The sequence below is a fragment of the Manis javanica genome, chromosome 13 (genome assembly GCF_040802235.1).
Source record: "Manis javanica isolate MJ-LG chromosome 13, MJ_LKY, whole genome shotgun sequence".
Taxonomy (NCBI): Eukaryota; Metazoa; Chordata; class Mammalia; order Pholidota; family Manidae; genus Manis; species Manis javanica.
The window spans coordinates 17,362,933-17,386,668 of NC_133168.1; the positions used below are offsets into that span (position 1 = coordinate 17,362,933).

The 23,736-nt window shown below is 42.1% G+C and overlaps 1 protein-coding gene across 3 annotated transcripts in view; it reads left to right on the forward strand.

The window, feature by feature from the left end:
• The window catches only part of RNGTT (RNA guanylyltransferase and 5'-phosphatase), a 262,720-nt gene extending 249,700 nt beyond the window's left edge, over positions 1-13,020 (forward strand). For 2 of the 3 annotated variants that reach the window (XM_037013987.2, XM_037013991.2), the window contains exons 14-15: positions 8,859-8,982; positions 10,405-13,020. In XM_037013987.2, coding sequence (XP_036869882.1) covers positions 8,859-8,982; positions 10,405-10,568 — 288 coding nt within the window. In that variant the 3' untranslated portion in view covers positions 10,569-13,020. The remainder of the gene's footprint in view (positions 1-8,858; positions 8,983-10,404) is intronic. The other variant, XM_037013982.2, reaches the window with a different exon arrangement.
• The last annotated feature ends 10,716 nt before the right edge of the window (positions 13,021-23,736 follow it).

Below are 23,736 nucleotides of genomic sequence, written 5' to 3' on the forward strand. Positions count from 1 at the left end.
TTGTTGTCAGCACTTGATATTGTCAATGTTCTTTATTTTAGACATTTTAATAGAGATACAGTAGTATCTCATTGTGATTTTAATTTGCATTTTTCTAATGACTAATGATAGTTGAGCATATTTTCATGTGCTTATTTTCCATCCATATATCTTCTTTGGTGAAGTATGTGTTCGGATTGTTTGCCCATTTTTTAATTGTGTTGTTTGTTTTATTATTATTAAGTTTTAAGAGTTCTTTATGTATTCTGGAAACAAGTCTTTGGTCAGATGAATGATTTGCAAATATTTTATCTTAATCTGTATCTTGTCTTTTCATTCTCTTAACAATGTCTTTGAATAGGGTATAAGTTTTAAAATTTGATGCTGTTTAATTTATTAGCTTTTTATTTTATGAATTGTGCTTTCAGTATTGTTTCTAAGAAATCTTGCCTAAACCTATCTCATAAAGATTTTCTTCTGTGTTTTCCCTTAGGTTTTATATTTAGGTGTATTTTCCAGTGTGAAAAGTTAATTTTTTGTAAGGTGAAAGATACTGGTCAAGATGTATCATTTTGCATCTGGATATCCAGTTGCTCTGGCACCATTTGTTGAGAAAACTGTCCTTTCTCCATTGCATTGCCTTTGCACTTTTGTCAAGATCAGTTGACTTTATAATTAGGATCTACTTCTGGACCCTCTGTTCTGGTCCACCAATCTCACCAGTGCCACACTGTCTTGATTTATTTAATTTTATACTAAATATTGAAATTAGCTAGTGTCAGTTGCCTAACTTTGTTCTACTTTTGGTTTTGTCTGTTCTAGTTTCTTTGCCTTGCATATAAATTTTAGAATCAGGTTGACAACACCTACAAAAAAATCCTGTTGGGATTTTGCTTTTAATTTTTGTTGAACCTATAGATTAGTTTGGGAAGAGTTGACATCTTGACAGTATTGCATCTTCTAATCCATGAGCATGGTGTATCTTTCCATTAGTTTAGGTCCTTTTGATTTCTTTCTTTCATTGGTGCTTTGTAGGTGTTAGCATACAGATCCTGCATATTTTTTTAAAATTAATATCTAAATATTCCATATTTCTGGATGTTAATCATAAATGATTTAAAAATTTTAAATGTCCAACTGTTCATTGGTAATATGTAGACATGCAGTTGGTTTTAGTGTATTAACCTTAGATTCTGCAACTTCGTTAAACTTATTAGTTCTAGGAGCATCTTTGTAGATTCCTTCTATGTAAGCAATCATGTCTTCTGTGAATAGACAGTCTTATTTCTCCCTTTACAACCTATATGTCTTTTATTTGTTTTCCTTTTAAGCAAGGGAATGGCTTGATTGGATCTACATTTGAAGGCCAATCTGGCTGCTCTGTAAAGAATTGATAAGATGGGGAAAATGAAAAGATACCATTTGAATCTGAAGGACAGTGATAGTTGGACTAGGGTAATGGCAGTAAGAGAGAGATGAAAAGATGTATTTGGAATATATTTTGGAGGTAGAATTGGTAAGCGCTGGTAATGAAATGAATATGAGGGAAAATCTAAGGGAAGGGAACAGGAGGACACCAAGGTTTCTGTCATGAGAGACTGGGTGAATGGAGTTACCATTTATTGAGATAGAGAAGACAAGAGAAGAAACAGATTTGGAGGAAGGTGAAGAGCTGAGTTTTGAGCTTGTCAGGTTTGAGAAGTCTTCAGGCAAGTCAAATAGGCAGCTGGATTCTCTCTCTATATGTATGTGGTATAAAGGGGTATATATATATATATGTATGTGTGTATATATGTAGGGTATCATGTATATAAGTTAGTGAAGTGAGTCAGGCTTATGTGGTACCTCCTTCAAAGGCTTGTAGAGAATATTTTTTATATTCAGTTCCTTCAGCATGCCAAGATCTTAAGCTCTTTTTCACCTCAGGCCTTTGGACACACAGTTAATCACTGCCTGAAGTGTGTGTCTCCCCTCACCCACTCTCACTTATTTCCGTCCCTCCCTTCTTTCTATAAGCTGGCTTCTTATCAGTATCAACTTAAAAATTATCTCCTCAGACTACCTCGCCTAAAATCAGGTATTTTTCTCCCTTTAGTCTCTAGTACATACTCTGTTTTCTTCGTAGCCTTTGTCCTAATTTGTCCTTTTTTTATTAGACTGTGTATCCCCAAGGGCAGGGACTGCGTCTGTATCAGCAGTCTACACCCCAGTGCCTGGCACGTGGCCGCTCAGGGATGTTTGTCAGATGGCAGGAAGCTCAGTGCTGTGGCCAGCTAGGCCCAATGTTTTTGTGTTTACATATGACTGACTGTTTATACTTCTGTGTACATAGAAGTTGCTGTATCCAATTTCAACCGAAATCTAAGCAGGAAACTTTGTTTGTTTTATACTTACTGGCCACAGAGTGCCAAGCTCCATAATAGCTGGTGGATATGAAATGTGGCATTGGACAGGGAGACCTGCATCCGGGTCTGTGACTTTGGGTGAGATATTTAAGTATGCTAACTTTTAATCTCTATACCAGTCAAAGGGCAGTGATATAATTCCTACCTCATAAAACTGCAGTGCAAGTTAAATGAGATTATATGTGTAGATCATGAATTTATAATGCTTACCACATACTAAGTGCTCAATAAATAAATTTTAAATATTTATTTTTATACAGATGAATCATACAGTTCTAGAAACAGTTGTCATTACCTGGCTAGTAAGGGGTTGGGGGGTAACCACAAAGAGTTCTTCCTTTGTCTTTCCCTTTCCTCTACCCGTTCTTCACTGTCAGAGGAAGAAATTCTGCCTTTAATACTGAGTTAGCAAAGACTAATGGTGGCATCACCTCCACCTCAGGCACCCAGAAGCAGCACACATGCATCACGTCTACTCAGATGTCAAATTGAGGGTATTTAAGTCTTCAACCTTTTGTTTTGTTTTGGGGGAAAGAAAGAAAGGGTGAAAAGGAGGGAGGAGGCAGAGAAAGGCTGGAGATGGTGCTACGTACTTCCCCTAGCCAGCCACCAGCAGCGCACGCCTGTTGGCAATCTGAGGTTCGTGGTTCTTCCGAGCTCAGTAAACATCCTCCCTGAGGACCCACCCTGGACTGGGTTCTGGGCTGACAGTGGGCAGGTCAGTAAGGAGCACATGTTTGGTGATCTAGATCAAAACAAATGAAGTTTACTTATTAGAAATTCTCCTTCTGTGCCATGATCTGTTTTTATACCTCAAGAACAGTTTCTCATTACTCTACTTAGTTTCCAACTAAGTGCTAGATATAAACCTACCTGTGGGTTCAGAGACCAGGAAGTATAAATGAGCAGGACCAAGGTTTCTTGGTGCAGGCCTCATACACAGCACCTCTAAGCCCAAACAAAGATCTAACAATTCCGTTTATTAAGTGGATTGAACCATACAAGAAGTGTTTGTGTCTTAGCAACTTAGCCTGTGCTTAGGACTACATAACTGCTCAAATCTAGCCTCATTTGCTGTTTCACACTGATTTTTGTGATGCTTGGGTTTTCATCACAGTAATTGCCGAAAATAGCTTTGCAAAGAATCTAAAGCAATCCCATGCTGAAACCGAGAACGCCCTCTGACCAGTGGTTTACATGGTGCCCAACACATGCCACTGCCTTTCCCTAAAAATGTACAGTACCCACAGTGCCTCTGTGAGTTTGCTGTAGCCCCCTGGGTGCCTCACTGATATATAATAGTGTTTCTGGCTAGTGCTCTTCAGACGTATCAGGGAACTGTGGGAACTGTGGGAACTGTGGACTTAGGCCTTACTCTGAGACTTTTATTCCCTACTTAAATGTTTATTTATTCTTTTTTGGGGGGATTACATTGAAAAAAACTGATGTCACGTTTATGAAGTAGTTTATTTTAGGAATTTTTTATTATTAAAGTTAAGCATGTGTAAAATGGAAATTTGGAAAGTATAGCAAAACATAGAAGAAAATAAGTCATTTCCAATTCTATCATCCACCAATAACAGAACTAATATGTTGTTTTATCTGTCCAGTTTTTTCTATGAAGATTTATTACATTTTGAATAATAACTATGACTAATTCTGATTTTATTAAGAGGCAGTAGTCTGTATTTTAGTGGGACCAGCATACCTTGGACTTAAGACTTCTTTACAATGACCTTTAAGGTAAATAAGAGAGTCCTAGCCGCTCTCTCTCATTAGCTCCTTTCAGTAAACACCTGATTGGAGGATTCAGCGACCCCACCATCCAGGAGAAAGAGGCTTCCTCCCGCGGTGCTTCTGACCCGGCACGGGCAGGTGTGTTATTACCCAGTAGTTCTCCACTGTGGAGGCACAGCACAGGTAGAGTTTAGTGGAGGAACTTTTTAGAAACTTTTTTAAAGGGTAGCTTGTCAAGTATTTTACTTCCTCCAATAGATGGATGCACCTCCTGCAAGTAATATAATGTAGTACTTCTAAAAGAGTATTTATCTAATAATTGAGATTTAAACTGTATTATTTCTGACACCACAAAGAAAACTTTTGTAATTCCATTTCACTTCTGATTTATTTGTTACTCTGCCTTCATAAGTATTAGAAATTGCAGCTATTTACATGAAAATAAGATTTTTATTTGAGTTCATCTACTTGAAATAGGTTTTTCAGATCTACCTTCTGCCACACTGTAGGGATAGAACTTGAATTATCACAAAGTAGATTATAACAGAAAACAAAAAAGGGCCAACTTAGTTTAGCTCGAGAGAGCAGTTCACAAAAGCTGGGATAAAAACCTCTGAGTGCAAACGTATTCGTATTTAGAGTTTTATTGCCACCCTCTGTTTTTCTCACTCCCTTTCACTCCTTCTCTTTCTGTCAATTAATAATTTTAGATTCTGACCAAAACACGTGGTGGCAGTCCTTTCTTAGCACAGCCCAAACTGTTGCAGAGTAATTCTGTTCTCACAGAATCCTGCTAGAGGACCCAGTGGCCGACTGCAGTGTTGGGGCGGAGAAGATACAGGATGAGCCTGAAGTAGCATCTTGTCGTCAGGAAGTAAATGCTAATGATAAAAAAATAAACAAGTACAAGTGGAAACAGGTTAAAAGGACCCAGGGGACCACTGCAGGGTGTTCCCAGTGGCCAAATGGAAACAATTTGACCAACAAAATAAACCACAATAGTATTTTATTATGAGCCAAAGAGTAGAGTAAATATCCATGAGTCCATATTGACATAAATAAGCAAATAAATGATGGAGACGGGACAAATCTTCCTTACAGAAGAAGTCCAGATAATAAATGTAGGAGTGGAAGAAATAGAAAGTCCCATAGAACACAGCAATAATCATTGCTACAGGAAGATTCATGGATGAATGCTAAAATTAAGTGAAACTTTAAGGAGAAATAAAATATGCAGTATAAATATTTCTCTCAAGAAACTTATTATGTGGTGGTTTTAATAAATGTTTACAAATTCTTTGATATGCTTTCTTCCAAGAAGGCGAGCCTACCTCTCTTATCCTTGAGTGGGGCTGGACGTGGTGGGTCATAACTAATCAAAGAATGTGGAAGGAAATACATAGTAATTGTATAGTAGAGAAACTGGGCAGATACCATCTTAACTAAGAGGTCAGGGTTAACATCACCAGTAGTAGTCAAGTTGCCATCGTAAGGCTGCAGTTATTGTGCAGTGAGAAGGCACTTCACCTCTTGGCATTCTTCCCCAAAATGAAGAACGTCATTCTGGTTATGAGGAAACATCAGAAAATCCTCAACTGATATATAATAGTGTTTCTGACTAGTGCTCTTCAGACGTATCAGGGAGAGTCTGAAACCACCGCAGTTCGGAGAGACTGAGGAGCCACGTACTGCGGCCCCCTGGGTGGGCTCCTGGGGCAGACACAGGCATGAGCATGGAAACTGCCCAAGTCAGAATAAAGTCTGTGGTTCAATTAACTGGGTCACACCGATGTTAATTTCTTAGAGTTGGTAAATGTACCTTCATGTATAAAATACGAACCTTAGAGGGAGTTGGATAATGGGAATACTGGAATTCTCTGTACTATCGCTACAACTTTTCTGTAAATCTAAAATTATTTCAAAATGCAAAATTTAAAAGAAAGCCACACCTCACTCGTGGCTTTTTCCATCTAAGGATATTTGTTATTTTAGTGTCTCCAGACATTAGTTCAGAGAAATTTCTCCCCTAAGCTTTTGTGCAGTATCTCTAAAAGAAAGAAGAGCTCTTGGTAACAAAACAGTCCTCATGAGCAGAGGCTTCCTTCCCACCTCTAGAGATAGAAACACACCTTTGCCAGCTCTGTACAGGTCAGTTCCGCCCACACTGGCAGTCTGCTTTCAGTGACTTGGTGTGCCCAGTGCTTAGGTAATAAGAAGTATTCTGTTAACACAGTGCAGAGTGGAGCAACTGGGATTCTACCTGCCTGTGTTTTGGGCCCTTTGTTCAAGATATTCTTGGTAGACTGCTAATCTAAAACCTTCAGATATACTAGATCTGGTTTCATCTGACTGTCTTAACCCCAAATTATTGATAGATTCAAATAAAAGAAAAAGTGTAGTTCTCAATAAAATGGATACATGAAAAAAAATTTTAATGTAAAATACTCTGTATATTGCTCTCTTTTTTTTTCTTTCAAAAACAGGAAAGTCTCATTAATTCAATGTAATTATGGGTACAGATGTGAAATCCTGATTTATAAATATTTTATTCTTATTACTTTCAAGCTCTCATTAACTCAAACTAGGAAAACAGAGTTATTATAGAAGGCCTATCAGGCTCCTGTTTTAGTAAATAGTAAAAAGTAATTGGCTGAGGATGATTATTGTCATAGTAACAAATTAGGATTTGGATACTAAAATTAAACTCCTCCTCTGTATGTCAGTCATTCTCTTGATCTGACCATTAGTGACTACTGTCTTCAGTTTATGTACATATGGGAAGCATTGTTTTTATCAGTTAAATATATTTTACTGCCTGATCAAGGCACCTTGTAGTGTGTCTTTCTTGGTAAGATAACCGATGTGACCAATGATGAATGATGCACTGTTCTTGAACATGAAGATACATTTAGGTTAATATAGTGGCAGGTCCATGGACAGCTCTTTTTCCTAGATTGTTAATGCATGCCAAATACATACACAGATACTTAATAATACTGCTTAATTGCTGTAGTCAGATTGAGCAACACATAATTTATAGCAATTCTGAAACTAGGAACGGAATGATGAGCCATGTGATTAGCTGTAAGACTTAACTACAATGGCTTGTCAGTAAAACTATAGACTGCACATTGTTGATAGCAAGTCATTCTTGTATAATGGATATGATACAATTTTCTTGACAGCTGTTTTCAAACTACCTTTTCATGTCATCCTGGTTTCTTGAGTGAATTTACTTTTAAAGTTTTTTTTAATACGCAATGTTTCATTTCCTAATTTTTTATTCAATTAAGAATTTTGTTGCTTGGCTACTATGTGCCGGGCACTTTGATTTATTATTTTCCAGTGTCCCAGCAAGTTAGAACCTCCTTTGCCCATTTTAGATATTAGAAAATGGAGACTAAAAGGTTTAGAAACTTACCTCTGTTGAGAGAACCTACATTTGATGTAACATGAGTGTGGTTGGTTACCTAACTGAATGAGTTACCTAACATTTGGTTATAGATAATGTACCAAAAGTATAAGTAGGTAGATCCCTAGGCAAGGAAGAAGGGGAGTTATTTATTATTACTAGCATAATAAATATCTGAGAATGAATTTAGCAAGTTTGCTAAGTGAAGCATCACTTTTTGTGTAGGTCTGGTTCCAGAGCCACCAAATGTATTGGCCCTGTTAGGAATTTTTGAAAATGCAAATAGTTCAATCAAATGCAATACTCATTAAGGGAAAAGGAATACAGTCTGAAAGTTTTTATGAAGATATTCACTGCCTAATTGGTGAATTGAGAGCATCTTTTAAAAATTTGTTTCCCTTCATATTCCTAGGTGGTAGTGAATATATGGGTAGAAAAATGAAAGCATTTCAAATAATGCTAATGAACTTTAAATGATTGCAATCTACCATATTGTGAGGAAAAGTTGTTAGCTGTGAAAGATGAGGACAAAATTAAAATATTACCATGACTGGCATTTGATTTGAAAACTGCAGAGATAAGCTTAGGTTCCTATTTATGAAAACCATCCTCACAGCCTGATGAAATATCTTTTAAAAGGTTTTATAGTTACCATGGATACTTGTTAGCTATGATAGAGTAAGTTGTAATCTATATTCAATCATCTGAGGTGAAGTAGCCAAAAACCCACTAACTAAAAATCAAAAGTAGCTTCATCTCAAAATTCATACTAGTTTGGAGATGGAAAGGGTAAATCATCTAAAGATTAGATTTTTGGTTAATTATCACTGCTTGAAAAGCAAAATAGTCGGATGCACAGTACCTGAATCTGATCTTAATGTTTACTTTCTATGTGTAACTTCTTCTTTCGATTAGTGAAGGGTATTTCCTAGGTTTGGATATAGGAATTTAGATAATAGACCTTTCTGAAAGCTGATGAGCCCTTAGCAGCCCACTCAGTCTCTGAAAGCCACAGCGGGATGTGCACCCCTGTCTGTGGTAACGTATTTGCATCGGGCCTAGAAGTGGCTGGATTCCGCCTAGCCTCTCTTAACTGCTGTGTACTGACAGCCGTTGGCACGACCATTATGAAATGTCAGGTTCCTGAGCATGTGGGGCAGGGAGAGCACACCGTATGCGTGGGCTGATGAGACACTTCAGGCGACAAAAACCTCTGCGTGGAGAGGCACTGCGGTGCGCCTGGCATTCCTTGTCCCTGTCACACAGTGCAGACAAAAAGCCTTTCATCTGATTTAAATATTTTCCCCAATTCTCTTTTAAAACAGGTGACAAAAGATCTAAAACAGTATGACAACAAAATTATAGAATGTAAATTCGAGAACAACAGCTGGGTCTTCATGAGACAGAGAACAGACAAAAGTTTTCCGAATGCCTACAACACCGCCATGGGTGAGTGTGACAACCTGCCACGGCCGGTTACAGCTGAAGGAAAAGAAAGGTCAGGTCTGAGAAATGGGCTGCCTTTGTTGTTCTCCCTGGTGGAGTACAGCCCTTCAGACCCCGTCCCTGGTTGCTGGGGAGCGGGGTGCGGCCCGGCTCTGTGCTCCTCGGCTCCAGTCAGCCTGCAGGTTCTTCTTGCTCGACCTGCGCGCTTGCGCGCCTGCGCCGGGGAGGGAAGGTTAAAGGGCAGGGCGGTGGGCTGCATACAAGCTGAATTTGTTGAACAGCAACAAAGCCACGATAATTTCAGATCTATTAAAAACTATAAAACCATGTTTGCCAGATGGTAAAAGACAAAATTAGCAGGGGAAAATGTAATTTCCAGCTCCTAAAATAGCTTTACAAACAATGGAGAACAAAGTAAGTGCAAACCATTAAAGAAAAAATCCCACCAAACCTAAAACCTGCTGTGCTGTCCTTCAGAGCGTTCTTTGGGTACAGTATGAATGCTTTCAGAACCAGGACCGTCCATTTCTTTCATGGGAAACACGACAACCTAAGTTTATAAGATAAACTACTGGTAGCACTTGCCGCTCTGGATTGCATTTTTAAGGGAGTTGAAAAAACCAGATAAAAAACAAGTAGAAGATTAATAGAATCATGTGTTTTTAGAGTGCTCAGTCTGATGATGGTGAAGATGATGATGTGATAAACTTAGGGAAAAATACAGAAATTGCTGATTTGAGTTTTGCAGTTTGGAAGTTGCCATTGTGCATTTAAAGGTTTTTGTTGGAACTAGCGTCTGTGTTCAGACAAGATGAGTTAAATTTGAAAATAGGAATAATTAAGCCAGTGTCTTTTTTTCCCCCAAACCAAATAGGTAAATAAAAGGACTGGTACTAAATTTTGATCACATAAGAAAAGATGCTTTATTTATTACTCATTTTGTCATAATACCTTACTTCAAGCAAGTTATTAAAATATGATCTGCCAGCTGCAGTGAAACCTATTCAGTGGGAATGGTGGCTGGCGCTGTGTCATACGCTACGCAGTGCAGACGTCTTTCTGAGAGAAAGACTGGAGGACTATATAGCACACATTGTTCTGTAGAAATTTTGGTTGCATGTGGACTAAAGTGTGCTAGATGAAAACTGTTTTGGACAGATGAAAACCATAGTGAAGATGCGCTTATCACCCAAATGCTTAAACTTATGGTTTGAAATTAATAATACAGAAAGAGTAGCCACCAGAAAAGCACTCTCTTGGGGGCAGAAGGGCGAGGAGAATACTTGACGCCGAAGCACATCACCCGTGGGTGAAACGGAAGTGTCCCGCATGTGGGGATGGACACCTTGCCCCGACTCCTCTCCCTGTGGTGAGTCAGCTGCCTTAATTAACCCTCACGTGAGACACGTCTCCCTTTGTCCACAGCTGTGTGCAACAGCATCTCAAACCCTGTCACCAAGGAGATGCTGTTCGAGTTCATCGACAGATGTGCAGCAGCTTCTCAAGGACAGAAGCGGAAGCACCATCTGGACCCTGACACGGAGCTCATGCCTCCCCCACCTCCCAAAAGACCGCGCCCTATGACCTAAGACCTGCCTCCGACTTAAGGAGTGAGAGGAAAGACGACTGAGAAAAAAACTGCTTGTGCTCATTTTTGCAGACAGAGAAATTAAAAAGAGATTGTGTGGCTTGATGTTGATACCATTTGAAGTTTTTTAAAAACGGAAAGTGTTGTAGCCAGCCTGTAAATATTTGATGCGTTTGTTTTCCTCAGTGCGCAGGGCATCACGGACTTACACATGTTATTTATAGCCGATAAACTCAGCCTTACCTTGTGGAATCTGAAGAATGAAATATCCAAAGGTTTGAACAAGATTGAAATTAATGAAAAAGAGGCCTTGTTTATATATGGGTAACTTTCATCTTTAATTTATAAAGTTAGCAATTTGGAACTGTGAGTACATAGAACACTGTTTTTTAGAAGTTGTATTTCAACTCTGGTAAGTTTTCCTTTTACAAAATAGAGGCAATGGCATTACACATTCTTGCTGTCATTTATCATGGATTTCCTGCATTTCTGAGATTCTTGTAGTGAAATGACAGGGTTGTTAAGTATGGTACTTATATTAAACAACTTGGTCCAGCTTATATCATTTTAAGAAGTTTTTTTTTGAAATGTAAACGTGGAAGCATAAAGCTCCGTTTTTGCGAATTGCATCCTCGCTAAAGGAAGTACGTTGAGTATTTTCATCTGTTTCTGTTGCTTAAGCTACGTATCAGATACCCACATGCCCTCTCTGGCATTGGTTTTGAGTTACTTCCGAGAACTTCAATCTACACTGCCCATATTTTATGTGTGGTTCTCCTGGGGTTTTTTTTTTTTTTAATGCCAGGGCTCCTTCGGCTTTACCTCAGTGGTGTCAGCACATTGTAAATTACATTAAAACACAACTCACTGTGACATCAAACACAGATGATGTTGTGTTAGTTCCCTTGAACCAAACGGCAAAGGGAATGCCAGCTGACTCCTTTGATTGGAAGGGAATGTTAGCGGAATAGAATGCTGTCGCTAGAAAATGCTCTCCTACTGCTAGATAAGTGCGGAGGCAAGGAGTAGACATCTGTAGGAACCAAACATCAAGGAAGCCAAGGCATGTATTTTCAAAGCCAGAAATCTATCTGTATTCTATTCTGGGGATGCTATTTCTGTTGTACATCTGAATTTTAAAGCATTTACTGATAGATAATGAACTTAAAGAGCAGCTAATTGGTCACCTGCCATTGTTAAGAAACTGTGTTCTGATTGGTTTGTGAAGGAACTCTGAGAGTTAGCCGATTAGAGGCTAATGTATTTATTTTTAGAGGTACAGGTTTTAAATGTGTGTATTTAAAACAAATGTCCATGACCTGAATTTTATGTATGTATATGCATATATCTGTGAGTATATGCAGCAGTGTATATTCTTCTACTAATAGATATGAAAATCCAGACAAGCTACCTAGTAGACTGAATGTCCGACAGGATTTCTATATGATATAGCACAGATTAACCAAAAATGTATTTATATTCACCTGAGTTTTAATGTTTTTAAACAGTTTTCTCCTGCAGTGCTTTTCTATATGAAATACTAGAGCCATGCCTGGGCTTTTTCCTTTGTTGTTCCCATCATGTAAGGTATAGTGAATGATATCCAAAATGCCGTTTTAGTGTTTTTTTCCTAGAACGCTTTTGTGCTTTTGGGCGCTGCAGGGATTGAAGCACCTGACTGCCATAGTAGCTATCGCAAGACGGAAATTTGTCAAGGTCTGGTAGTATCTTGTACAAAGCGAGTCTGAAAAAAAACCCCTATGCAACTCCAAATAGTCTGGTGCCTGCTTCACCAGGCTCAGTGACTCTTTTCGTACAGTATGTTGCTTTCTTCTGAGCCTGTGTAAGTGCAGAGTCCTTTTGCAGATAGAAGACCAAACATTTACTGGTGATCTTTAATGGAGTTAAAATATCTATGGTAATTGTGACCTTTTAAATGAATTATGTGAAAAGAGCATCCCATTTTTAATACACCCAGATATTTTTCCTTTTCTTTGTGCATTTTCCAGGACTTAACTTTCTCAATTTATTCCTTTTCCTTCATTTACAGTGAAGTATAATTGGTGGCCTTATAAGTAGACCCTGTTTAGCCCCAAACACACTACCATCTGCAATATCATCAAAAGTCATCTAGAAAGGCAGGGGACAGTTGAGAGGCAGGGTTTGGAACATCAGAAAGAAAACAGTTCCCTTTTTAGCCCTCTTCACAGTAACCATTTTCTGACACTGAAATTTTACAGACAAGAATAAGAAAACTTTGTTTTCCTGAGTTTTCACATGTAAAAGCTTTTGTTCGTGTTTGGAAAAGATGTGGATGACTCAGCTACCTGGATGGTTCCATTTGCTTTCCATGAAATGCTCAGAAAAAGTCAGGACATTCCTTCTCAACTTGTGTGTCAGTGTGTATTTTAATAAAACTACTGATTTAAAGTAACAGAAGGTGTCTATATACTTTATTTTACTGGTGAAGCCTTTGTGTCCCTTTATCTAACTAATGCTTTTGTGTCCCTTCCGTTGCTGGCAACAGATCCTCCTGCTAATCAACCATACCCAACATCGTCCATCTGGTTTTGTTGCATTCTAGAGATTAGCCTGAAGACTGGGAAAATCTTCTATTTTTCTTCCTGAGAAACCCAGAAATTTAATGACATGGGGGATATCAGTGTTAGGGAGTGGTGAAAGCGCATCTTTATAAGATGTTTATAATTTCCTATTTATCACCTCATCTTAGCACTCTATTGTACAGGTAGGTATACTGTTACATTATTTTTTTAAATGCATTTAATTATTTTAGAATACTCAGCAATAAATATTCTGAAATGATGACCTTATATTTATTACCTATGCATTTTTGTAGCATGGAATTTGCCATCTTGAAATGTTTAAATGATACCACCATTTTGAACTATGTATGTAATCATTTCTGGTCAAAAAAACCCTTGAAAGTCAAGAACCAAATTCTTCCAGCTAGAGAAAGCTAATATGGTAGAGAGAACCCTGGGCTAGACCTGGGGACCAAGCGTAAGCTCTGCCTCTCATTGGTCCTGTGTTCTCTCCACAAGTCATTTCTCCCTGCCCACCCCACCCCCATCTGTAAACTGCCAAGATTGAGCCAGATTATCAAAAAGAAACTTTTCTGGTCTAGCATGATTCTTGTAAAGCCAGTGCTTTTTAAATAACCTCTGTTCACAATAATGGCAAATTACCATTATTGAAAGCACCAGGGCTGTTGTAAACAATCTGTGTGGGTAGGTTCTGTTATTAACTTCATTGTGTAGTTGAGGATCCGGAGACTCAGAGGTTTGAGTGACCCAGAGTGGGCAGCTGTGAGGCAGAACCCAAACACAGGTCCTTCCGACTCCAGCACTTAATTTATTGTAAATTCATTATTATCCTGTAGGCTTTGTTACAGTCTCTGCCAGGGGTCCCGAACTATTTAAGTTGTTTCTTCAGTGCTAATGAGAAATTAGCATCAAATACCTGTCCTGAAATAAGGAGATGGAGTTGAGAGCAGAGAAGGAAATACATTTTTAGGATCTTATTTAACTACTTATTTAACGGTTTTTTTAATTAAGGTATGATTGATATACACTCTTATGAAGGTTTCACATGAAAAACAATGTGGTTACTATATTTGCCCATATTATCAAGTTCCCACCCCACACCCCAATGCAGTCACTGTCCATCGGTATAGTAAGATGCCACAGAGTCACTCTTTGCCTTCTCTGTGCTACACTCTTCCCCGTGACCCCCCACACCATGTGTACTAAACATAATACCCCTCAATCCCCTTTTCCCTCCCTTCCCACTTACTTAACAGTTTTAAAATGTGACACAGAGGCCCTGAAAAGAAGTTTAATGTTCTCATTAAGATGCAAAATTGCAAAGATGTAAATAGGAAGAAATAAGTGATTAAATTACACCTGGGGCCAGCATTTTTCTGATTGTCACTGTCCTCTCTGATAGCAGGTGGCCACTGTGCACGGTGAGCAAGGTGATGGTGGTGGGCACTCAAAGCAGGGGCCTCCCAGGCTTCTAAGAAGATTGCACATTTCAAAAAATAATCAGTGCACAGATCTGGGGTTGCCAACTATTTTGCTTGGAAGATTGTTCACAAAAAATTATGTTACCATCACTTCATTAAAAAAATGGAATTGTAACACCCTAAAAGGAAGTAGGACATAATTTAGAAGAAAGAATGCATCGTTACATAGGACAAATTTTTTCTATGAAAGACTTGCCACATTATCCTTTGCTTCTCCATTTTACCCCAAACTAGTGAAAGTTTTTTCATGGACCCCTCTTGGGAATCACTGAATATGTGAAATTCCAGACAGGGGTTGTGGGCAGGGAGAAGAGCAAGAAAACCTTCAGGGAAGAAGCCCAAGGTCACTCTCATAGCCAGACCTGGCCGTAATAAAACTAGCCCACAATGGTTGGTTGTGCTCTTGTGACATAAGGTGTATCGGCAAAAAACGAAATTATCTGAATGCTTGAAAATACCCCCAAACTGAATTTGGCCTTGACAGCAAACCAGACGGACAGAGTCACCAGGTTTCACCACCTTGCAGTCGGCACACAGTCTGTCTGTCCTTCGACCACTGCCATCAGAACGACCTTCCCAAACCACGAACCTGCTCTTGTTCCTCCTGCCCGCTAGGGGCTCCCTCCGTGGCCTGGCCTCAGCCTGGGCATCCAGATCTGGGTCTCCTTCCTGCCCTGCGCTACAGCTGTGCGACTGCATGCTGTTCCCGGAGCTCCATGCCCTGTAAGCCCAGGGGCCGTGGCTCGGGATGCCTGCTGCGGCTGCTGCCAGAAACCCTCAGCCTCCCTCAGCCTCTGGAGCGAGGAGGCCTTCCTGCCCGAGGCAGCCTCCTAGACTTCACGCCCTGTTGGCCCCTCCATATGGGGGCTCCCGAGCAGCAGGGCTGTGTCACCTGGGGACCACAGCTCAAGACTCAGTCAAGCTGTATTTGCTGCCGTCTCCCTCAGTTCAGCCTTACAGCCATATGGTTCTTGTCACTCCGGCCCTCTCATCCTAACAGCAGCACTGATAACCTCTCTTGTTCTTAAGACTTTCTTCAGGGCCCTCTCTCATGCGTCTTGTATTTAATCCTGAGAGAAGTGTCTTGTCTGTTCTTGCCTTTTGCACTGAAAATGAATGCTTCTGAGGAAACTTCTCAGCAGGAAGCATCTCAAGGAAGTGCCCTGCTCGCCTCTCTGTGATGAGCTCCGAGGGAGTGGTGGGAAGTAGTGTTTTTAACAGGTCTCATTTTCCCTGAGCTTGCCACGTCTTGAACTGGAAGCCTCCGCTCCCTCCCCACCACTTGCGTGCTGGTTGCCCCCATATATTTGCGGGCCCTGTGACGGGGGCCCCTCTGGGCGTTTTTTGGCAACTCTAAGGGTTTCCCTTCTATATCTTTAATAGACCGGCACTCATTAGCCCAATGCCTGCCTTTCTTACACTTAGGGCACAACTCAGGGGTCTTTTGGGTTGTTTGTTCTTGCTCCTACACTCTCTCTTTATATGCTAATTTCCCGCATTGAAAGCATTTGATACTTCTGTTAGTGATGGCTCTGTAATATGGCCGCGGCTCATTGGTGAGTGGCCCTCCTATTTCTCTACAGGCTTTCAACCAGGCATGTATCCCTCCAGGGTGTTATCGCCTGTCTGCATTCCTTGGTACAGTTCAAACACTAATTGCTCTAGGGGCATTGCTTGTTCCTGATCTCCAAATATTCTGCCTGCGGCCTCTATCGTACGAGCGACAAAGTCAGAAAATGGCTCGCTCAGGGCTTGGCGGCAGCGGGCACCCCGCGGTGATTTGGGCAGGAGGTTCCAATGCCCCGTTGACTTGCTGCCGAGACTCAGTCAAGCTGTATTTGCTGCCGTCTCCCTCAGTTCAGCCTTACAGCCATATGGTTCTTGTCACTCCGGCCCTCTCATCCTAACAGCAGCACTGATAACCTCTCTTGTTCTCTAATCCCGCCCAGTTGCCCAGTTGCTGATGTTTTCAAAGAGAAGTCCTTGGGTAACTTCTGAGGCTTTTCAGTTTGCTTTAAAAATAAATACCAGTCTGTGACCCCTTAGCGTGAGTTGGCGCTTCTAGCCTTGTCTTTTAAAAGTGGGAAAGGCAACTGAAAGATATTATTCTTGTTGCTACTATTGAGGCTATCTTCCAGGATCTAAAGGCATAAGAAACTTTTAACTTTCTGTAGAAGTTCTGCTTTCCTCCTGAAAGCTGTCAGGGGAACAGTGTGTGGTTTCGATCTACAGTATAAACACAGTGTGCTCTCATACCCACTGAAGATGAGGGCTGGAGACCCAGCTGAACAGTCCACAACCCAAGCTCTCTTATAAAAAAGTTCATGACAATTCTGCACATGAAAACTACACCTTGAAGACTTCCCATTCAGCTGGGATGATGCAGAATGTGGGATGTGGTCTAGGCCTCAGTGAGTGGGTGGGATGGATGGGGTAGGGGAGGTACAGACAGGGAATGTGGGGAAGGGTGCTTTGAAGGGGCTGCCCTAGAGCTTGTGTGCGGGATGGTGACAGCAAATACAGCTGTAAGCCCTCCGTCTGAAACCAACCAGCCGTCCTTGGCCCGTTCTCTCCTTCCAGCCGCCCTGTTCTCTGTTCACCTTTCCTGCAGAATTCCTAGGAGGAGGTGACTGCACTTGTCCACTCCACACCCTTTCCTCCTGTTCTCTCTTGAACCCCAGCCAGCAAGCTCTCATCCCTACTGAGACTGCTCGTGTCCCGGTGACCGATGACCTCTGCAGGGGCAGGTCCACTCTCCTGATTTGACATTTGAACCAGTTCCTCACTGCCTGTTTTTTTTTGTTTTTGTTTTTAATGGGAAATTTCAAACACACAAAAGGAAAATGGCAAAGTGAATTCCCTGTCTGCCCAGATTCGGCACTGATCAATCTGTGGCAGTTCAGGTTTGTTTATATACCAACTAGTCACTCACCCTTCTTCACAGGCACACACACAGGCTTTTTTTTTTAAAAATGAAGTATCATTGATATACAATCTTAGGAAGGTTTCACATGAACAACATTGTGGTTTCAACATTCACCCATATTATCAAGTCCGCCCCTACCCCCCCGCCCCCCATTTGCAGTCACTGTCCATCAGTGTATTAAGATGCTCTGGGGATGTGACTTGTCCTCTCTGTGCTGTACTGCCTTCCCCATGACCCATCTGTATTGTGATTGTGAATTACAGTGCCTCTTAATCCTCTTCTCTCTCCGTACCCACCCTCCATCCCCTTCCCTTTGGTAACCACTAGTCCCTTCTTGGAGTCTGTGAGTCTGCTGCTGTTTTGTTCCTTCGGTTTTGGTTTGTTGTTATACTCCACAAATGAGTGAAGTCATTTGACACACACAGGATTTTTTAAAACAAATCGCGAACTATTCTCTCTTTGTTGAACCCTTTTGTACTTGGCCTCCAAGCCACTGCTGTTTTCTTTCCTTCTGCCTGTTGGTCTCCCGGGCAGGGCCCTCTTCACCTTCTCAACCTCTACATGTTGTGGGGAGGTTCAGTCCACTGGCCTCTGTCTACACTCTTAAGAGATCGCTTGTAGTGTCTGAACACTAATACTGTCTACACACAGTTTCCTAATTTACTTCTAGCCTGGATCTCCCTCGTGAATTCTAGACCCAAATGTCCAATTGACGATCTGACATCTTCACCTGATGTCTAATAGTCACCTCAAACTTAATGCACCAAAAACTGACCTTGCCCTCTCCAGTAGACTTCCTTCTCTTCCCGCAATGTTCTTAGAGAACCTAGTTCAAGGCAACTGCATTTTTCCAGTTGTTGCAGAATCGTTCTTGATTCTTTCTTTCTCTAACACTTCAGTTCCAATCCATCAGCAAATGCTGTCGGCACAACCTTCAAACTATAATCAGAATCTGACAACTTCTCCACCTCTCCAGCAGCTCTCCTCCCATCTCTTGCCTAGATTATTGCAATAGCCTCCAGCTGGCATCCCAGTTTTGACTCTCCTTCATCCCCAACTCCCTCTATTCTCCACATAGCTACTGGTAATGTTTTTTTAGAATGTGTCACTCAACTACTCAGGACCTTCCAGTGCCTTCTGCCTCATTTAGAATTAAACCCGAAATGCATACCTGTGGTCTGCAGGCCCATGTAGCCTTTCTAATCCTTGTTCACTCTGCTCATCCATACTGGCTCCTTACTGTTTCTTCAACTTGCCATGCATGTTCCCACTTTAAGGACTTTGAGTTTTCTCTTATCTCTACCTGAAATGCCCTTCCTCTAGACATCCATAAGGCTCACTGTCACTCCATTCAAGTCTGTAGACTATGCCCCTTCACCAAAGAGGTCTTTCTGACCATCCATTTAAAATGCCACTCCCTTTACCACCAATGGGTAGTAAGATGCCACTCGGAGCTACGAGTACTTATGATCTAACATGTTTACTTGTTTACCTACTGCCTGACACTACTCTCTAGAATGCTAAGTTCCATGTGAATTGAGAATTTGATTTCATTCATTGCTTTACTGCCACCACTGAGGCCACTCTGGCAAAGTATAGGAGCTCAAGGAATATTTCTAGAATCTATAAATTAAGGATACATAGATAGACTGGGGCCAGATTATGAAGGGATTTGGATGTCTGGTTAAGAAGGCTATAAATTTGATCAACACGAGGGAGTTCTTGATTATTTTTAAACAAGGGAGGTCTCTGTGGGTGTAAACTGCTGATAATCTGTCTAAGGGGACAGAAGAAAGAAAAAATAATAAGATGACAGGCCAGTTGGGAAGCTGTTGTAATCCAGGTAAGAGGGAAAGAATCTAGAACAGGGTGGCACCTACAGAAAGAGAAGACATGGCTGTGAGGGAGAATAATCAAGATTCAATGATCAATTGGGAAGCCCAGGTTGCCTTCAGAGGGTTTGAGCCTGGGAGTAGGGGTGGGGGTGGCTGGGGAGGGGCAGTGGGAACAGCAGTATCCTTAACAGAAACGGAAGTGAGAAGGCAGAGCTGACTGGGGCTGGGGTGAAGGAGAAGGGGTTTCTGAGCCTGAAGAGCGGGTGGTGCTGTCAGGAGGTTCAGGAGGAACTGTCCGCAAAGAGCAGGCAGGAGTTAGAGTTGGCGCTCAGACAGACCATGAGCAAGACTTTAAACTGTCCACACACAGTGATAGTAAAAATGCGAGTAGTAGGCACGGAGTGGAGGGGGTTGGGGGCCCCTGTGTTAGTGGGTGGAAGGAAAACAAGCTAGGAGAGAAAGGCATCGAGGGCCACAGGAGCCGGGAGAGGGGCTGCTGATTGGCAGAGAAGGCAGGAAAACGTTCTGACTGCCCCAGGGGAGTCAGAGAGCTGAGGACAGAGAAAAGGGCCTCGAGTCTGGTTTCTAGGTGACCGTTGGAGGCATGATGGGAATGGTGGGGTCAAGGGAAGAAAGGAAAATATGAGGAGATGGAGGTGGCGGGGTTTGGCGCTTCATCCGTGCTAACAGATGAATCAAGACTGCCAAGCAGTGGTTACATGGCATGTGTTTTTTGGGACCATGTGTCTAGCTGTCCAGAGAGCTTCCCAACCACTATTTCAAGACCCTGTGCTGTGTGGCCAAGTGGTTGGAGGTGTGCTGTGTCATCACCCTCTCAGCCCTTGGGGTCACCATGGAGGGCCTGGTGCCTTCAGCTGAGAGATTTCTCTGGGCTCCCGAGAGCACCCCAGGGTTCCCGCAGGTGGAAGCACAGCGGCCAGCAGTGAGCCCCACATGATGCTGGTGCCCCACCTTGGACACTGGGTGGGTGGCCCACGGAACATGGCCCTGCCCAGCCCAGACCAAGAGCCCATGGGGCTGCTGAGCACATGGCTCAGGTGTGACTGACCCGGAAGGGCCTTCTGGGAGGCTGCTGAGGGCTTGAGGGGACGGAGCTGTCCGCCTCCATGTTTGTCATACTCCTGTGCGCTCTGGCAGGTGCATTGTTGTGCTGGTGGTTATTTTGGGTCCAGGGGCTGCTTTAACAGGGCGTGTACTCTGCACATCAGGGATTCATCGTTCTTAGGAAATAATTGATGTGAAAATAATTCTGCTGGACTTGAAGTCTATTTGCTTTTTTATCCTAAGAAATGTCCACAGGAATCTTGCACATAGGAATGAAAAAGAGAAAATGTTATTTGATTCTTTAAATACAATTTCAACTGTTGACATTTTTGAAAAGTTGCAAAAAAAAATGATTTTATTTTATTTTTCCCAACATGTGCAAGGTTTCTCATTAACAGTGAGTACTGAGAATTTGAAGAGATTATCACTGAAAAATTTTGATCAGGATTTGAGGTCTGCATTTGAAGCATTAAATGTGGTATAGAAAAGGCGTGTTCATGGAAGGCAGCTCAAGTTTCTCATTTAACATTTTGAAGATACTTTATTCTGAAATCTCATATAAAGCATCCTTGGGACTTCGTAGTTTACTTTTTCTTACCACCATTTTATACTATGAAGAAAATGTTATGGTTCCATATGGACACTGATGTTTAGTTTGCCCCAGTGTGTCCTTCAATGATTGTCATTATCTGTGTTTGCAATGACCTGAAAAGGGCTGGGGCGCAGTGTTCTGCTGGCCAAGGACCTGAGATCGGCCAGGTGAAAACAGATGAACAGATGAGGGCCTTTACCCTAGGCTGGGTAAGAAATCAAAGTCAGATGGGGGTGATGGCCCAGGGGAATGGGAAGGAGAAAGGGGGCCAGACCCCAAGGTCACCGTGTGGAGCCAGTGGCAAAGCTGAGAGAGAAGGGGACCGAGGATGCCGGGCATGGTTTTCTGCCTCTCTTATGCTTGTATTTCCTTTGCTGCCTCACCCCAGTATCAGGACTTTTTCATTATAAAATGAGAGAAAAATCAGCTCACCTGCTCTAGCTAACTGAGTAGCCCAGAAGGCAGGAATGACTTCCTGGCTTGATCAGGGAGCTTCCTGTCTCTCCACCCCAGGCATTGTGGGTTCATGAGGCCCCCTGGTACCTCAAGAATCACATCTCATAAAGAGTCACACCCATCGTAAAGAATAATTATTGATAATTATCTCTCTGCCAACAGTCCCAGCCAAAGTTTTGTGACATCCCAGTGCATCTGATGGAGTCGTTTGCCATTCCTGAACCAGTCACCGAGGCTAGGGAATATAAAGACCTCCCTGACTGGTCAGACTTATGGCTGGTGCCCAACACTATGGCTGAGAATAGAACCGACTCTCCAGATATTTTCCTTTGTTGACTTACTACTTTCATCATTTCTTTGTGGCACATACCTGAGCTTTACTCAGATTCATTAGTGACAGTCAAAATATTAACCAACTGATGGGCATGGGTACTGGCCAATGAGAACAGCTCTGGAGAGCATACTGACGGTTCTCAGGTGTTAACCCTCTCTGGCTGTTGGCGTGGGGAGGTGTGAGGGCTCCAGGGCAGAGGCAGGGTAGCTAGGGGGGTGCGGGGAAGACGCCTCCAGGGGGAGGTTAGGGAAGTGGCTATTACCCAACTCGTATTGTCTTTCAGTATTTACAAGCAGTATTGCTATACCACGAATATTGGTACCTGCTTCAATTCCAGCTATTTCTGTGTGTTTTTAATCCCTTCCACCGTTATATAGCTAGACTGTCCTCCTAAGGGCTGGGAAGAGGCCTTGATTATTGTGAGTCACCCACAGCACCACCAAGTACATTTGTCCATTCATTTATTCACTCAAGCATTTCTTGAGCCCAGCAAATAGTAAGTCCTGAATAATTTAATTGAATGAATGTAATGGCCTCCTTTAAAAGGGCTGCAGAGGAAGTATTACAGTTGGACAAAGAAGAAGTTTCATTTAAGGAGAAGGGGTAAGCAGAGTTTGAGGAAGCTGGTAGGTATCTAAGGGAATTTGTAATATTGGACACAATCAGTTTGCTCAGGAAGAGTGACAAGGATTTATCCAAGGCTTGTCCTGGTTATAAATATGTTACCCCCGATATCTTGTTGGTGGGATCCAGTGGAGGGGGCTGCTCGTGGGTGGCCAGGGCTGGAGGGAGCCTGGGGAGACATGAGCAGAGGGGTGGCCCTGCCCTGGCCTGAGAGGCAGGGAGGCTGTTCATCTGGCAGGAAAAGGTACAAGCAGGAGGCAGCCTGGATGGAGGAAGTTTGGGGAGCTTGGAGCTACTTCCTGGACCCTGATCAGCTGCTGGGGTCTTCCCAGAGAGAAGAAATGCATGAGACTGAGTTTGAACTGGGATTCACCTTTGAGAGCATCTGGTTCCATTTTACAGGTGAGCAGAGTGAGAGCCAGAAGCACTAGGTGACTTTAACACTGCTGGTCTCCTGGTTTTCTCCTTCCCGCTCACTTGACATTAGTCCCTGTGGAGATAAAGATGGGGAGGAGAAACAATTGTCTCCCATTAGGCCATTTGACCTTTGACAAAGCCCATGTGTAGGCAAGGCGGTCCTGCTCTTTACTCTCATCTCATTCCTGGAGCTTGAGCAGCTTGGACACTGGTATGCCCATTGGAGCGCCAGCGTCCATACCTGCCCCCAGGCCTTAGAAGTTCATCCAAGGGGAAGCCAAGACCACAGGCAGCACCGCCAATGAGGGCTCAGAGTTGTGTAACCCACAAGTACACAACTACTTAGGGAAGTTTGATTTTGATTGCCATAGAAGGCAAAACATCTTAAAATGAAGTTGAGCTATCTTTGGGTAGGATGCAAAACCGCCCATGGGTATATCACATCAGAAACGATGTGTGATTTCTTCCAGTCCCTCAACTCAAAAAAGATGAACAGATTTAACTGATGCATTCTAAAAATAAATAAATAAATAGAATCTGTTTTGAGCTTGAAACCAAGTAGAAAAGTTTCAGGGTCCCTTTTTGTTTTTGGCTGGAGAGGGACATTTGGAAGATGGGGAGGTAAAGGACAGTGGGAAATTTTTCTTTTCCAGTCTAAAGACAGTTATAATGGGATTGTTCTAGCTCCGAGCATTTTCTACTGGGAATCACAAGATTACTAAAGGCCACAGAAACAAAAAAATTATGAATGATGGGTATCCATTTACGTCATCACACATAAGCCTGGGAGGTATCTTCTTCTAGTTGAAAACCAACACTCCCCTCTAAAGCCTAGAGTCTGAATAACAAAAAAAGCAACCACAGGCATGACCCAA